At 54.6% G+C, this 12860-nt stretch overlaps 1 protein-coding gene across 5 annotated transcripts in view; it reads left to right on the forward strand.

The window, feature by feature from the left end:
- Nucleotides 1-12860, forward strand: part of JAKMIP1 (janus kinase and microtubule interacting protein 1) — a 102477-nt gene that overhangs the window by 86550 nt on the left and 3067 nt on the right. For all 5 annotated transcript variants that reach the window (XM_019748183.2, XM_019748185.2, XM_019748182.2 and 2 more), the window contains 4 exons: nt 3504-3572; nt 4930-5007; nt 7804-8007; nt 10702-10767. In XM_019748183.2, the coding sequence (XP_019603742.2) occupies nt 3504-3572; nt 4930-5007; nt 7804-8007; nt 10702-10767 (417 nt within the window). The remainder of the gene's footprint in view (nt 1-3503; nt 3573-4929; nt 5008-7803; nt 8008-10701; nt 10768-12860) is intronic.

Below are 12860 nucleotides of genomic sequence, written 5' to 3' on the forward strand. Positions count from 1 at the left end.
ATGGCATCCTGCCCTGGGGGCCTGCCCTCCTCCCACCACCCCCTGGGGCAGCCCTGTTGTCTCAGCACCCCAGACCCTGCCTCTGGGTAGCCGAGTCCAAGGTCAGGGACCAACACCGCACATGCCCAGCAGAGGGGCCTGAATGTGGGACATCAGAGGGTGTACAGGTGACAGCGAGTCACACATTTCCCCTTGAGTTCAAAGCCAATCAGAAAGACAGAAGTATTTTTTTTTTTTTTTTAAACATTTTATTGGGGAAGGGGAACAGGACTTTATTGGGGAACAGTGTGTACTTCCAGAACTTTTTTCCAAGTCAAGTTGTTGTCCTTTCAATCTTAGTTGTGGAGGGTGCTGTTCAGCTTCAAGTTGTTGTCCTTTCAGTCTTAGTTGTGGAGGGCGCAGCTCAGCTCTAGGTCCAGTTGCTGTTGCTAGTTGCAGGGGGCACAGCCCACCATCCCTTGTGGGAGTCGAACCGGCAACCTTGTGGTTGAGAGGACGCACTCCAACCAACTGAGCCATCCGGGAGCTCAGCGGCAGCTCAGCTCAAGGTGCCGTGTTCAATCTTAGTTGCAGGGGGCGGAGCCCACCATCCTTTGCGGGAGTCGAGGAATTGAACTGGCAACCTTGTGGTTGAGAGCCCACTGGCCCATGTGGGAATTGAACCAGCAGCCTTCAGAGTTAGGAGCATGGAGCTCTAACCACCTGAGCCACTGGGCCAGCCCTGAGAAAGACAGAAGTTTGTAAAAATCTGTGTTCTCACTGGTAACAACAGATCAGATATCGGGTGGCTTAGGCGACGGCCAGTTAAGGTGTCTAGTAGTTGGCCTGGAGCAGAGTCCTTGGCCCTTCTCTGAAGGGAGAGTTAGGTTCAGAGGAGACAGCCCCCCCACCCCCTAGTCCTGAGACTCAGGCCCTGCACCCAAGGGGCATGTGAGAGCTGGCTGGGGTGGGGGTGCACTGGCCACGCTCCCCATAGAAAGTCCTCCTGTCCCCAGTGTCCAGTGGGCTGACTCACCTGTCCCCTGGGGGTTTGGGGGCATCAGGTGTCTCCATCCCCAGACCCCTTGCTGCTGGAGGGTGACAGAGCCATGAGCCTGCAGGTTCTCACTCCCAGAATGAGGCCCAGCAGATGTGCAGGCATCTCTGATTCAAACTCCTGACCTCACTGCCCAGGGCACACTGGCCTGTACTTCATCCTCATTTACCACTTGCTGAAAAGGACTCATCCAGATTTTCCTTTACATGCAAATATGCATATCGAGTCTTTTTTTTTTTTTTAACAATAAGGGAAAACCTGACACCGTGCTCTATAAAACCTGTCCTAAGACAAGCTTGTCATAGTAACTTAAAACTGGAACTTTCCCGTTTTAATTTTACTCATTTTATGACTGCTTACTGAGGATATTAAAAATGAAATATTATTGCCTCCACCCCCGTCAAAACTATGCATGCCTGTTTCTAAGACAACATGCATTTTCTCAGCAAAGTCTAACAAGATGCTCCCTCAGGCGCCTAACAAGATGCAGCTGGCTCTGGGCCGCTCTGGGGCCGAGCTAACTTTGAGGTTAGGAGGGAGCCTCCATGACTGTAGCTTTCTCTGGTCTTGTTCCCTCTATGGGGCCAGCACACTGCCCACCAGACCCCCACACCCTCACATCCTCCTTCTTCAGCAAAGGTTGGTTAGGTACCTGCTTCCTGCCAGGCGCTGTGCTGGGTAAGGAAATGGACCAGAAAGCGTCCCACGTGATCCCACATTCAGGGGCTAGAGTGGGAGGGAGGGAGACAACAGTAGCCCATCAGGTGGGTGCTGGGACAGGCATTCATTCACAAGAAGACGTGTGGCTCCATGGAGTCCACCCTATGGACTCAGGAAGCAGGACAGGCTTCCTGGAGGAGGCAGCAGCTAACTCAGGCCCAGGAGGCTGAGGAGATGTTAGCTCCCCAAAGGCCTGGGGCTGAGGCTGTGCTTGGGAGAGGTGGTGATGGTCCCGGCAGGGAGAGCAGCATGTGCAAAGGCCCTGGGGTGAAGGAAGGCGTGGCTTGTGTGAGGCAGACATTGTCAGGAGTGATGGAGATATGGGATATCCTCGAGGGCTTCAAGAAGGAGCAGGGAAGGTTCATGAATAGTGCATGTTTCTGAGAGAACTTGCAGGCTGGAGGGCTGGCAGAAAGGGATTTGGGGCAGACATAAGCCAGGCGGCTGAGAGGAGGCCTGAGCTGGGTGAAGGCAATAGGGAGGGGGCCCGGTGGGTGGGCTTGGGAAGTTGGTGAGGTGGAGCTTACACATGGGAAGTGACGGGAAGGGAGGAGCCCAGGCTGCTCCCAGCTTCCTGGTTTGGATGAAATGGGGCTCTTCCCCAACAGAGGGGCCTGGGAGGCATCTGATGTGCACAGGGGTGTGGTGGGGCGGGGCGGGCTGGAGCAGACATTTCCGGGGGAGCAGAGAGAGCACGGGAGGAGTGTGGGGCAGGAGTGGGGAGGCCCAGGCAGGGCTCCTAAGGCACCAGGAGTTCTGGGTGGAGGAGGGAAAGGAGGAGCAGATGGCAGCTAAGGGGCTGCGTGTCAGGAAAGTGGCCTGGTCCATAGGGGCAGGGGGGCAGGGAGATGCTTTGTTGGCTTCAGCAATCAGGAGGTCAAACGCACTCTGCTGCATGTGGTCCAGCCTGGATGCCCGCACATCCCCCACAGGCCTGGTCACCCAGTTACGTGGACTTCCTCCCATCTCTCAGGTGAGCTCCTCATGGATTCACCTGTATAACACACCCTGGGCAACAGCTGCCTGCCTCCCATCACCCCTTCACAGGTCTCCCACCCATGCTTTCAGAGCCCGTGCCCTGGTACTCAGCACACGTGTGGCTCTCAGGTCCTCACAGCCCAAGCCCCCCACCACCTTTCCTACCCACACCCCACTGTGTAGCCACCTGGCTTTTCAGACGCGCTGCTGGGGGCTGCAGGGGGGCTGCTGCAGTGGGACAGTCCTGCTCCCCCCCCCGTGTGACCTTGGCCAGGTGACGTAACTCAGCCTCCACATCTTCACCTGAAAAATAGGGTGATGCTGCATAGTCTACAGGTGGCCGTGAGAGGGCCGGATGAGGTCACAGGCGTGGTGCCACCAGGAAGCGCTCGGGAGAGAACCTCAGTGACGCTCACCGCCCAGCTGTGGAGTCCCCGACGCGCGAGTGCACTGCGTCAGGCTCTCCCGCCACACATGCCCACTGCCTCCACTCACACAGGCTCATCCGGGCACACAACCCACACCCACCTACAGGCACACGAACACGTGTGTGTCCATGACCCAGCCGATGGCTGAGCAAACATGCATCACAGCTGAAACATCTGTACAGACTTAGAATTTCCGTTTCGAGGATTGCCCCGGGATGTGATGGGGACCCTCTTGGAGACAGGAGTCCCGGCTAGGAGGCGATCCCCGCACACTCGGCCTTGGCAGAGCCACGTGGCGGGGGCTCCCTCCCGTCAGTGCCCTGTGTCCTGCTCTTTTTCAGTGGCTGAAGCAAATAGAGGGCACCGAAGCAGCCCTGACCCAGAAGATGCTGGACCTGGAGAAGGAAAAGGTAAAAACCTGGACCCCTGGGTGGGAGGAGGCTGAAAGGGCTCAGCTGATTCACTCCCAGGAAGGCTTTGCATGTATTTTCATATTATTTGTTTGCACGTGTTTCTACTGCTTTTGCTCTAGTGCTGTTCTGGGTAATTATCATCCATTCACTTCGTTATTCACTTAATACATCTTTTGGGGCCCTCTCCTATCCCCGGGGCCCTGCCGGGGTTAGCGGGTCAGTACCCAGTGAGCCCCACGCTGTCACGAGGAGCAGCTCCCGAGCCTGGGGGGCGGGGCATGTGCTCATGGGTGACAGCCACAGTGCAGCGTGGGAACATCAGGAGAGGCATATTGGTGACACACAGGAGCTTGGCTCAGTGCTCTGGAGACGCATAGAAGCAGCTCCAGGCTTCACTATCCCCCTTACTGGCCATGAGAGCCTGGGAAAGACTCACTGGACCTTAGTTTCCTCACCGATAAATGGGGTTCTAATCTCTGCCTCGCTGGGCTGTGTGTCTGGGAGACGCCTGCTTTTACTCAGAGCTGGGCACATGCGGGCACCTCGTGGCGGTTGTTCACTGGGGGCGGTGAGCAGGCGTACAGGGAAGGGAGCTGGTTTACGCAGCCACGGGATGTCGAAGGAGATGGTTGAGTTTTCTAAGTAGAAATCAGAGGCGAAGGAAGGAGGTGGAAGGAATAGTCTAAGGCCTGGGGCAGTGTGTGATGTGGAAAGAGCCCTGGGCTGGTATCCCAAGGCCTGGGTTCCTCATCCCACCTGTCACTGGTGAACTAGGCCTCTGGAGCACGGCACTGGTCCTCTCTGTCCCTCGGCTTCCTCATCTATAAAATCAAATGGATGCAGCTGATGACCTGTAACCCTGAAACCCTCAAGTCAGCACTAGAAAGAGATTTGTGATCTGGAGAGATGGTGGTGCTTGTGGGGACCGAAAGGTGGGGGGCAGTTTAGGGCAGTGAGACTACTGAGGAAGTGGGTGACGCTGCTCATGTGGGAGGAAGAGCTAGGTCGGGAGCTATGGAGATGGCCTCAGCGGCCAGCAGGATGTGGCAAGAGGAGCATGGAAAGGATTTCTGAAAGGATTCCTGCAATCCAGGCGTGGGGACCAGGTCAGAGGGGCTGTCCCTTCATTGCCGTCAGACACCCGTGAGGAAGGAAGCCGGGAGATGCTGGGACCGGCTGGATCAAGGTTCCTGGGCCGGCGAGGCTCCCACCAGGGGATTCATGCAGGGCACGAGTGGGGCGGACCCCCACAGCCTTCTCCTCTGAGCGTCCCTACCTCGGGAGACTGTCCCTCTAGCACAGAAGAGCCGCGCTGTGGCGGGTTCTCTTGAGCTTGGCGCCTCCTCTTTTCCAGGACCTGTTCAGCAGGCAGAAAGGTTACCTGGAGGAGGAGCTCGACTACCGGAAGCAGGCCCTGGACCAGGCCCACCTGGTAGGACCGGGCGTGGGTGGGACATCTTGGCTTTTTCAGACTCAGCATCAGAGGCTGATGTTTCCCTTGGGGTTGACACTGCATGTAGGGTCCTCGCCCCGCTGGGTGGGAGTGATGAAAACGCCATATGACCGGACAGACAAATTGTCGCCTTTTCTAAATCAATCATGCTTTTCAAAAGCAGTTAGCTTGATGATTTCTTTAGACATGGTTGTTTAATTCTAGTGATCAACTGACACGCATGAAAAGAAACAGTCTTTGTTTAAACATCAATATTTATTTATGCTTAAAATCCCAAAGCAAATGTTCCTATAAATAGGAAAAAGAGACAGTCACAAAGGAACGCAGAGGTAAAGTGATGAGTGGAGGTTGGTGATCTTCAGAACAAACATTACTGGTGAAGTCCTCTGGAAATTGCATTTGGATCACAAAATTGGTTCTGGGCTTCCGGGGGGTAACGAAAATGACCATGTCCAGGTTCCTATGTCCTGTGACTTTGAGGACACTCCAAGCCAAGTGCTCCTGGCACTGAGGGAACTTCTTCCTTGGGAGGGTGAGATAATGAGCTAGTCGGCCTTTCCAGGATGTCTCCAAGAGCAGAGAAAATTTAGAATTCAGTGTGTCTCCTTGCAGGAAGCAGTGGTCTTACCCAGATTACTTGTACTTAAAGTCATTTTACAACATGGGTTTGTGCCTAAGAAATGCAGTCAGTACCTGAAAAGGCACATTCAAACCCCAGTTTCCATGAGCATCTCCAGGGAGACAGACAGCAGGCAGCCTGGCCTGAGCACAGATGGCAGCTCCTGGGTGTGAGGCTGGTCCCCCTCACATGACCCGGGGCCCTTCGTGTCCAGCTGCGGGGCAGGCGGTAGGAGATGCAGGCGGTCAGGGCAGATGGAGCCTCAGAAGACACGGCATGTCCCTCTCAGTCCTCATTTCTGGGGGCACAGTGTTGCAACAGTGTCTAAGGGCGATTGAAAAATGAAAGCGGACTCAGCCTTCTCTCGCGTTCTTTCACGGTTTTCGTTTTTCCTTGATTCTGTCCAGTCTTGGTCCTTTTGTAAGCGCCCTTTCCTGCTGCACTATGCACCATCCCTGTTACGTAGCACTGCCCTCCTCTAGCTTTTCCCAAAAAGCTCTAAAGAATACGATTCTAGGAGACATTACAGGATCTGCAGGCCAAAAAGAAGGAGGGGCTGCGGTAGAATAAGTTTGGAAAACTCTGAAGGTCTTCTTGGGTCCTTAATATGCTCCGCGATGGGCTGAGACTCAGTTTACCAGTTTCCTGGATCACGAGGCCCTCTTTTCCAGGGACATCTTCTAAGACAGATGTTTCCCAACACACCTTGGAAAACCTTGGTGTCCACCCTCTGTTGTCAAAGTACCACGTGCAGAAAGGCCCTGGGGGACACTGCAAGGCCTGGTTCTGCAGCCGAGGCCCCTCTGCTTGCTGATCCTGCCACCGTGTAGGCGCTACATTCATTTTCAAAGACAATTCCAAGGCTTGAAGTGGGATTTCAGGCCCATGACGAGACTGGAGTTCTGATACAGCGCTAGACTGACGTGAACAGTCAGGGACGTAAAATGTTCCAAGAGGGTGGCAGTGCCGTGTGCCCAGGCGGGAGTGAGCACGGCAGTTGCATGCCCATGTGCCTCTGTCACTGAGCGGAGTGACAGGTGAGTGAGATGGGGCAGGGCCACAGTGGAGCTTCTGGAATTGGGTGGTAGGGTCCCAGTTGGAAGCTGGTGACATGGGAGTCTCCAGGGAGCTCAGCCGCTGAATGGAGAGGGGTTGAGGCAGCAGGCCGAGGCAAGCTCCCGCTCCCTGGGGAGCCCACATGGGGACCCCTCTGCTATGCCAGTGGACACACTCCCACCTTCTAATTTCCCAGGGGCGGCCGCTGGGTCCAGGTGATAATACCTGTTGGTTGAAATCGGTCCTGGCCTCATGTGCCTGGAACCCCTCCAGGGAGCTGGCACCGCCATGCTGAGGCTAGAGGAAGCTGGACGAGCAGGTGGCCACACAGTAGCAGAGGGTCACTGTGTTGACATCCAGCCTCAAACCACCTCTCGCCTCTTCTCGTCAGTTTCCATCTAAACTGATGACTGATCTGTGCCATCTTAGGATGAGAAGGAGCTGTTCCTTAAGAAGGGATGTGGGTGGGCATTTAAGAGGCAGAGAAGGAGGTAATTCTCTCTTTTGTCCCTAGGAAGTCCCGTGAAAGCAATTATGTTTAAGTGTTTTGCTGTGAAGTGTAAAAGAAATCACCTCCTCTAATGACTAGAACTCTGAGCTTTCACAGGGTCCCCCAGATAATCACGAATCTCTCATTCACTTTTTCAGGGGGCAGGCCGACGATTAAAACATTGTCACCATTTGCTTTGGGTCAAAATTGCCTTCCTGACTAGCCAGCTATAAACCAAATGTGTGTGATTTGAGATGCATTTTCCCATTGACACCCATGATAAAAGGGGGGACTTGTTCCCACGGTATGGAAGTACATTAGAAGCCAGGGATAAAAGAACCAGTTGAATCAAACCTCTCTCTGAATCACACGTTTTAAGGGGCGGTTATGATTATTCTTGCTGCCTCTGAATCGAGTAAGACACATTCTCAAAAATGTGTACATGGGGCTGGAAGGGGCTCTCCCTCTCCTCCGCCCCCACCCACCCCCACCCCAGTAACTGCTGGTTGCTGCGCACACCCCTTCCCACCCAGGCTTTGCCTCCCTCGGCCACAGGGGCCTGGCCACCCATTTGCGACCTTCCACTATCCGTGTCATTTGGGCTGCTCAGAAAATCCAGGACCTGGAGGCCACGCTGTACAGCGCGTTGCAGCAGGAGCCGGGCGGCAAGGCCAGCGAGACGCTGAGCGAGGGCCAGCGGGAGGACCTGCAGGCGGCCGTGGAGAAGGTGCGCAGGCAGATCCTACGGCAGAGCCGCGAGTTCGACAGCCAGATCCTCCGCGAGCGAATGGAGCTACTGCAGCAGGCCCAGCAGGTGAGGGCGGGGCCTGACACCCGGCCGCAGCTTCTCCACCCTCACACGCCCCCTTGGGCACACAACACCCCTCACCTGCACCACGGGCCCTCTCCCTGCCAAGCCATCCACCCACGCCCACCGCGCCAAACAGAAGGAGCCTTCCTAACACACGTCACCACCCCTCCCCAAGACCCTCCCCATGGCCCATAAAGCCTGGGTTGCTTTGGCCTGATGTCCTGAGCCCTCTGGGTCCTTGCTGACCTCTACAATGCATTGTCCACCTCTCTATCGAGCTTGTCCTGCTTGATGTTACACGATTTTTGTTTGTAACTTTTCTAATGTCTCCTTCCCGAGCACTGTTCCAGCTGCTGAGAACACAACACTTACCCTCATGAAGCTTACATTCTTGTGTGGGGAGACAGACCAGTGCTGGCACATAGGAGGAGCTCCATAAATGTTGTGTGGATACAGTTCACACCAACATTACGAGTGGGAACCACTGAGGTACTTTCACAGGTGAGGCGAGTGAGGCTCAGAGAGGGTGAGCAACTTGCCCAGGGTCACACAGCCAGGAAGTGGCAGAGCTGGGATGGTATCAGGAAACTCTTAAGCACTAGTCCTTCAGGCCTCCCATCCCTTGATGAGAGGCGGACCCTGATTGTTAGTTGAGAGTAAGGTCAGGAAAGACTAGGAAAGCCATCTTCTCAGGTGAGTTTTAGAGCCCAGAAGTGGTTCCTGGACATTTTTGCAAATCCTTTGGAAGCTGAAAAGCGCTGTCCTCCCTCTACGTGGTACTGTAGTTTACAAGGCTCCCAGGTCCCCATCTCACCCTCAGGGTCATGGGGTCACTGAGGATATTACAGAAGTGGGATTCGGGCCTAGAGAGTCCACCAGCTGGTCAGCCTGAGGTCCAGGATCCAAGCCAGGGTCTAGCTGAGTTCTGTGCTCGTTCTCAGATGCTCTCTGCCTCCCCACCTTGCAAAGGGACCTTTGGGGACAATCCTGGTCAGATTGAGGTAACACGCAGTTTCCCTGAGGTGGAAGATAATTAGAAATTGCCAGTTTCCTAATCCTTTGTGGAGTCTGCAGTCTGTGCCAACTCTGCTCTAAGCACTTCACATAGGTTCACTGGATAAATCCTCAGCCTAGCCAGCACGGTTAGCCCCAATTTATAGATAAGGAAACCAGGGCTGGAGAAGTTGAATGACTTGCCCGAAGTCCTACATCTGACAGCATAAGTAGTTTTTGAGTCTCCTCCGTGCTAACCCATCCTCTGTTTTGCTACCATTATCATCTTTCTAAATCAAAATCTCATCATTTCCCTGCTTAAAACCCTTCACTGGTTCTCTGTGACAACCCCAAATCTGTGATCTCCTCATCAGGACATTCCAGAACCCCCAAGACCTGGCTTCTGCGCACCACTTCCCGCATCAGTCCCAAGCTGGGTTCTGTGCCTTCTCTGGGCGCCCCCAGCCCACGGTTCAATGCCTCAGCCTCCTCACCTCCTCACAACTCAAGTGGGACCTGCCCTGAGCATCCATGTAAAGTAGCCCCACTTGATTTTCTCCATGACACTTGTGTTTGCCCCCTGGCGCCATCTGTGTATTTGTGTGCGGCCATTGTCGGAACCCGATTGGCCCTGGGCATATTGAGCCATATTGGCCGGGTGGATGAATGTGCTTCTCAAAGTGGGGCCCCCAGACCAGCAGCATCTGCGCCACCGGGGGCTTGTGAGAGCTGAGGCTCTCAGGCTCCACACCCAGAATGGCTGGTCAGAAACTGGCGGGCCCCAACCGTCTGCATCCTAGCAAGCCCTCCAGGTGACACTGATCTAAGGTCCGAGTCCCGGCCTGGTGAAGGGTCTGTGCAAGCCACGTGCTTATCCAGGCTGGCCTGAGTCTTCCGCCTTCAGCCTGACAGACAGCATTCTCTCTGGATGAGGCTGGGCAGTTGTGTGGGGGTACTAGCACTTGAGGGGTGACCAAGTGCTATTGGGCATATGACAGACAAGAAAGTTGTACTTGCCGGCCCCTCTGGGTGGGAAGCTGTGTGGACCTGGAAGGAACTGATTATAAATCACCGAGGGAGGGTGAGTGCTCCAGGGGACATTCAGAGGGCACAGTGCCAGATAGGGTGACCAACTGTCACCTAGGGTGACTGAGTGGTTTCCCGGGCCCCTGGACTTTCAGTGCTAAGACCAGGAATGTCCTAGACCCATCGGGACAGTGGATGCTACTAATACTTAGTGTTAGTGGGGGATGTCTCCTGCAGGCAGTTGCTTCTTCTGCCCCAGCACCCAGGGTCTAGCTAAATAAAAGCACATAATGTGGTGATCAAATCCGTGATCCTGCCCAGGGTGCCTCCATGTCTTGGTCTTGATGTTTAGCTTTTAAAGAGATCCTGTCTTAAAAGTACGCACTGTATAATTCCATTTCCATGTGCTTCGAGAACAGGCAGACTCCGTCTTTAGTGAGTGAGGCCAGAGCAGAGCTCCTTTAGGGGGCCTGAGGAGCCACCTGGGGGCCAGGGGGGCTCTCCATCTTGGTCTGGGCAGTGGCGATCCAGGTCTGAGCACGTGCAGGAGTGAGTTAGTCGAGCTGCCCTCTAGGTGTCTGCACACGCCACTGCCTCTGTGCTACACAGGTAAACAAGGAAGTGTAAGCTTGAGCCCCTGGACATGTCACCTCTGATACCTAACGTGATGTGTTTCAGAAAATCCGGGAACTGGAGGATAAGCTGGAGGTCCAGCGGCGACACCTGAAGGAACTGGAGGAAAAGGTGGGTGGTCTGAGCTCGGGCCGTCCGCTGGGCTTGTTTCCATGAGATGTTGGCATGGGGACCTCTTCTTCCCTCCTGCCCGCTCGTAATGCACAAAGAATAGCCTCTGTCTCCACTCCTCCCTTGTTGGCCCCGTTTCCCCAAATCAGCATGTCCCAGAAACAAGTAGCTGCTTCAAGCACTTTTCCAGGGAAGGAAAGTGCAGTCTGGGATCAACTTTGTGCGTGGGGAGTGGGGGGATGTCTTTCATTTTCACAAAAGACCTGCTGAATCCCTCCACCACCACTTCGCTAGGAAGGCTGGGTGACTCTATTTTGAGTCATAAACCAGCCATGGCATTAGTTCTTTCCCAGAGACTCATTCACCTTCCATGATCTCTATACACCAAAGACCAGTTGTGTGGTCTTGGAAGTCTCTTCCCTCCCAGAAGGAAGTGAGGCTGGCCTGTCACATGTCGTGGGTGAGCAAACTGAACCCTAGAAAGATTCAGACACTTGCCCATGATTTCACAGCTGGGAAGGGACCGCTAGGCTCTCTAAGTGTGTCACAGCCACGTCACCAGCCCTTCTGCCACACGCTGTTGATCCAGGCAGATGCATGAGTCCTACTCAGGACCACATGTGTGTGACATCTTTGTCATGGCACTTACTGCCTCCTGTACATATTCCCAGTGGCCGTGGGTTCCTTGGGGACAGGGCTCAGCCTTTATTCATCTCTTGATCCAAGACAGTTCTTGCCAGGGAACAGGGCATCAGCAAGTGTTTGCAGGATCAGTGAGAGAAGTAGAGAGAAAACCCATAATTGCACATTTTGTATCGCCCATGTGGGCTCACGGGTGCACACAAGGGGAAGGGCTCTAACCCGATCCGGGGGGTCAGTAGGGGACTATGTGACCCCAGGCTGAATCTTGAAGGGCGATGTGCGGTCACCTCGGGGAAGAGGAGAAAGGGCATTTGTGACCTTCAGTTGTCAGAGGCGAGTCTTGTGAGAGAGGAAGCTGGCTCATACCTTGGACAAAGTAGGGCCACCTCCAGAGGTCCCATTTCAGAGCTGTCTACAAATGGGGTGACAGCCTACCCCTGTCTGGAGGGAGTCAAACACAACCTCCCCATTGAGATAGGACAGCTTCCTCAGACGCAATGCCCGTTTCGGAACCTTCCTCTCCTTTCTCTCATGAGAGTCTGCTTTCAGGCAGGCAGGTTAGTAGATCACTTTTCTGGCAATGGCCCATCTCCACCTGACACCTCAGGGCCTCTGGACCTGCACAACCGGCGGTGTCCTCAGGGGGGCAGCAGAGGGTCAAGGCTGGAGAAAACCTGGAAGGCCCTGCGGGAATTCAGGTTTAAGCAGATTCCTAGAGTCTCCATTTGCCAGATGTCCACACCCACCAACCATCCAGTTTTGAGGACCGGAGGGAATCTCAAGTGTAATGCAATTCAAGAATTTCTCGGGGATAACCTGGCTTTGCCCACGGATATGTCCGGGCTTCACACCTGTCTTTGCCCCACGTGGGTCTTGAGACTCTGGGGGGTTTATCCCTCTGCCCCCAGTGGCCTGGGTGTTCCCAGCTGCCTCTGCAAATGGCGCTCTCCGTCTCCTAGGGTGGAGTTCAGGATTAAATGAGATTCAATGCGATGGAGGATGTGAGATTCTGAGCTAAGGCCGGGAGGAGGTGGGTGGGCTGCCGGCAATGGCTCCGCCTCTCTCTGTGTCCCAGCCAGCTTCACCACTTTTGCCATAAAGGGATCCTAGAGCAAGACATGGCAGAGAAAAGACCTCACACTTGCCATAACTGAGCTTGCTGACTAAATTTTAAAAGGGTGGAAAGGCCCTGAGCAGGGGAGACCAACTGGGAAATGTCTGAATCCTCTTTCTTGCTCTGTTTTGCTCTTTTCTCAAAGCAGATGGTTGTGGGTGGCTCTGTCTCCTTTACAGAAAGGAGTGGCTGAGGCTGGCATGCAGAGCAGATGGACCCCTGGGGACACTTTCCCTGCCACACCCCACTGGGTGGTCTTGGCAAGTCCCTCCCACCCCCTGGGCCTCAGTTTCCCCATGAAGAAAATGAAGAGCTAGGTGATTCCTTAGGCCCCTTC

The sequence above is a fragment of the Rhinolophus sinicus genome, linkage group LG02 (assembly GCF_036562045.2).
Source record: "Rhinolophus sinicus isolate RSC01 linkage group LG02, ASM3656204v1, whole genome shotgun sequence".
Taxonomy (NCBI): Eukaryota; Metazoa; Chordata; class Mammalia; order Chiroptera; family Rhinolophidae; genus Rhinolophus; species Rhinolophus sinicus.